Source organism: Centroberyx affinis, unplaced genomic scaffold (assembly GCF_046629955.1).
Source record: "Centroberyx affinis isolate AG114_WGS23_722 - 3 ecotype Tasmania unplaced genomic scaffold, CSIRO-AGI_Caff_v1 ptg009922l_1, whole genome shotgun sequence".
Classification (NCBI taxonomy): Eukaryota; Metazoa; Chordata; class Actinopteri; order Beryciformes; family Berycidae; genus Centroberyx; species Centroberyx affinis.
In genome coordinates, this window is record NW_027284684.1 from 15,001 (window position 1) to 19,099 (window position 4,099).

Consider the following 4,099-nt stretch of genomic DNA (forward strand, 5'->3'; position numbering starts at 1 on the left):
GTTCCAGGGGGTCCCCAGCAAACTGATTAATTGTTAAACTTCAGCATTATTTCATTTACAAGAAGTTAACACAGTTGAAAGTAGTAGGAAAATGACAGAATTTTGATCATAGTTTCTCTGTTATCTCTCTACCTACAATACAGATAGTCATGGAATTCTGGACAAAATCATATCTGACAATAAAAATATTCTCAGACATACAAAATCTCATCTAATGGGGGTCCGTGGCCCTATTGTGTACTAAATTAGGGGTCCTTGATATGAATAAGGTTGAGAATTACTGCTCTAGAGAACCGGCCCACGTTTCCACCAGCTTTGAGCAGAACCATGTAGTCAAGGCCGGGTCATCAGGAGGCGTGGCCAAACACACAGGAAGTGAAGAGCAGCAGCAAGATGGCGGATCGCATCGATGACCTGCGAGCTTTTGTTCTGTTATTACAGATATTTGTTTTTATCCAAAAACAAACATGGACCAACTGTTAAAGATAAGAAGACGCAGACGAGTGTGACGCTCCTGGAGAAAGTGACACGCCCGCTGATGTCATCACGGTTCACACCTGAAAACCTGCTGTTCTTTGGTTCCAGCTGGGGAACCGACTCTTCGGGTTCCAAACCAATTTATTTTGGTGGAAACGCTCCGATCGGTTCAAACCGAGGAGCTGAACCGGAAGAGAACCCGGTCCATGTTGGAGGACAAGAGGAGAGAGAGAAGAAGTGTGGAGACAGCTAGAACCTGATCTGCCTGATGTTCTGCTGTGAATCTATGAGAACGTGTGGAGAACCCCCCCCCCCCCCCCCCCTCTCACCGTCCATCTCCACCAGCAGCTGGTTCAGGGTGTTCTCCTGCTCGCTCTGTCCTCCGAAGTTTCCTCTCCCTCGTTTCCGGCCCACGGCGTCGATCTCGTCGATGAAGAGGATGCAGGGCGCGTTCTTCCTCGCCATGACGAACAGATCTCTGACCTGCGGGGGAAACGGCACGACTTCAGTGTCAGGCGGTTTCGGGGCAGAGGGTCTAGGCGATGACGCGGCTCCCCGGGCGCCTCCTCACCCTGGCCGGGCCGACGCCCACGAACATCTCCAGGAACTCGGAGCCGTTGACGGTGATGAAGGGAACGTTGGCCTCGCCCGCCGTGGCTTTGGCCAGGAGAGTCTTTCCTGTTCCTGGAGGACCGGTGAGGATGGCGCCCTGTGGGGGGGGGGGGGGGGGGGGGAGGGGGAGGAGGGAAAGGGGGGGGGGGGATGTTATACACACATTACATACACATCAACACACACTGCTCCTGAGTCTGATCCTCCATAACTCCCAATGACTCCTCCTCACCTCCTGACTCCTCCCTCACCTCCTGACTCCTCCCTCACCCCAGCTCCTCCCTCCCTCACCTCCTGGCTCCTCCCTCACCCCGGCTCCTCCCTCCCTCACCTCCTGGCTCCTCCCTCACCCCGGCTCCTCCCTCCCTCACCTCCTGACTCCTCCCTCACCTCCTCACTCCTCCTCACCTCCTGACTCCTCCCTCACCTCCTCACTCCTCCCTCACCTCCTGGCTCCTCCCTCACATCCTGACTCCTCCCTCACCTCCTGGCTCCTGACTCCTCCCTCACCTCCTGGCTCCTCCCTCACCTCCTGACTCCTCCCTCACCTCCTGGCTCCTCCCTCCCTCACCTCCTGGCCCCTCCCTCACCCCGACTCCTCCCTCACCGCCTGACTCCTCCCTCACCTCCTGGCTCCTCCCTCAACTCCTGACTCCTCTCACCTCCTGACTCCTCCCTTCCTCACCTCCTGGCCCCGCCCTCACCTCCTGACTCCTCCCTCATCTCCTGGCCCCTCCTCACCTCCCCACCTCCTCCCTCCCTCCTCACTCCTCCTCACCTCCTGGCCCCGCCCTCACCTCCTGACTCCTCCTCACCTCCTCCCCCCTCCTCTCTCACCTCCTCACCCCCTCCTCTCTCACCTCCTCACCCCTCCTCACCATCTCACCTCCTGACGCCTCCCTCACCTCCTCACCTCTTCACCTCCTCACTCACCTCCTGGCTCCTCCCTCACCTCCTCCCCCCCTCCCTCCCCCCTCCTCCCTCACCTCCTCCCCCACCTCCTCCCCCCTCCTCTCTCACCTCCTCACCCCTCCCTCACCTCCTCACCTCTTCACCTCCTCCCTCACCTCCTCACCCCTCCTCACCTCCCCCCTCCTCCCCCACCTCCTCTCTCACCTCCTCACCCCTCCCTCACCTCCTCACCTCTTCACCTCCTCCCTCACCTCCTGGCTCCTCCCGCCCTCACCTCCTCCCCCCTCCTCTCTCACCTCCTCCCCCCTCCTCTCTCACCTCCTCACCCCTCCTCACCATCTCACCTCCTGGCTCCTCCCTCACCTCCTGGCTCCTCCCTCACCTCCTCACCCCTCCTCACCTCCCCCCTCCTCCTCCCCCCTCCCCTCCTCACCTTGGGGATCTTGGCCCCCAGGTCCTGGTACTGCTTGGGGTTCTTGAGGAAGTTGACGAACTCCATGATCTCCAGCTTGGCCTCCTCGCAGCCCGCCACGTCTTTGAACTTCACGTCGATCTCGTCTCTCAGGACCTTCGCCGTGGTCTCGCTGACGCTGAACAGCCCCCCATGCCCCGGCCGGGACGCCCCGCCCCCGCCGGGCCCCGCCGCAGCATGAACAGCAGGAAGCCGATGATGAGCACCGTGGGGAGCATGCTCAGTAGGAAGGTGCTGCGGGGGACAGTGGCATGACCGAGCTCAGACGGAACATCATGATATCTTTTCCTCTCTGATGTGTTTTGAGATTTCACAAAGAGCTGCCAACAAGTCAGAAATGATTTCTACAGCAGCGCTCATATTCCAGAAGTTTCTTTCACAAGCTAAATAAGACGAAAGAACTCTGAAAGTTTGAGATCGTCCCGACGGCCGCGGCTCCTACAGGCACGAGCTCAGAGCATCACATGACCTTTTTATTCATGGAAAAACAAATCCAACCCGCACAGTTCAGGAGCTTCTCAGATGTTTGCTGCTCTGAAACTGATGTTCTACCACACTTCACACCCCCGCTGCACATCTCACAGGTTCATATATACACTATATATTCCTATATATACAGTATATATATATGTATATGTATGTATATATATGCTGTATGTATACACGGTGAGCAGCCAGCTCACCCGTCGCTCTCGGTGGAGTAAACCACCGGCAGCCGGTTCTCTCCCTCGATGCCGAGCTCATACTGAGCCGTCTCCAGGTTCCTCTCAAACGTGTCCACACTGCCAATGTTGAACCACACATACTGCTGCAGACAGACAGGCAGGCAGAGAGACAGACGGGCAGGCAGAGAGACAGACGGGCAGGCAGAGAGACAGACGGGCAGGCAGAGAGACAGACAGGCAGGCAGAGAGACAGACGGGCAGGCAGAGAGACAGACAGGCAGACAGAGAGACAGACAGGCAGGCAGAGAGACAGACGGGCAGGCAGAGAGACAGACGGGCAGGCAGAGAGACAGACAGGCAGACAAACAGAGACAGACAACAGAGAGACAGACAGGCAGGCAGAGAGACAGACGGGCAGGCAGAGAGACAGACGGGCAGGCAGAGAGACAGACAGGCAGACAAACAGAGACAGACAGACAGGTTAGCAGGATACTCCACTTCATGGATGTTCAGTAACAACAGATCTGAGGAATCAGGAAACAGGAAGTTGTTCTTCTTCTCCTCTCTAAACCCAGACTCACCCCGTCCACCGGTGTTTTCCCGGGAGAGAAAACCACTTTGACGAAGCGCTTGTTGACGACCTCCAGCCTGTCCACCTGAGAGACAGACAGGCAGACAGACAGACAGACAGACAGACAGACAGACAGACAGACAGACAGACAGAGGCAGACAGACAGACAGACAGACAGACAGAGGGACAGACAGGCAGACAGACAGACAGGCAGACAGGCAGACAGAGGGACAGACAGACAGACAGACAGACAGGCAGACAGGCAGACAGAGGGACAGACAGACAGAGAGACAGAGGGACAGACAGGCAGACAGGCAGACAGAGGGACAGACAGGCAGACAGGCAGACAGAGGAGGACAGAGGGACAGACAGACAGACAGAAGGGACAGA

General features: G+C 57.3%; 1 protein-coding gene across 1 annotated transcript in view; it reads right to left on the reverse strand.

The window, feature by feature from the left end:
- LOC139640601 (mitochondrial inner membrane m-AAA protease component AFG3L2-like) overlaps nt 1-3,860 on the reverse strand; it is a gene marked incomplete at its 5' end in the record, with an annotated part of 11,986 nt that extends 8,126 nt beyond the window's left edge. Inside the window, 6 exon segments of the mRNA XM_071514772.1 lie at nt 807-960; nt 1,049-1,186; nt 2,435-2,598; nt 2,601-2,707; nt 3,157-3,281; nt 3,720-3,860. Of these exon segments, the coding sequence (XP_071370873.1) occupies nt 807-960; nt 1,049-1,186; nt 2,435-2,598; nt 2,601-2,707; nt 3,157-3,281; nt 3,720-3,860 (829 nt within the window).
- Between the last annotated feature and the right edge of the window lie 239 nt (nt 3,861-4,099).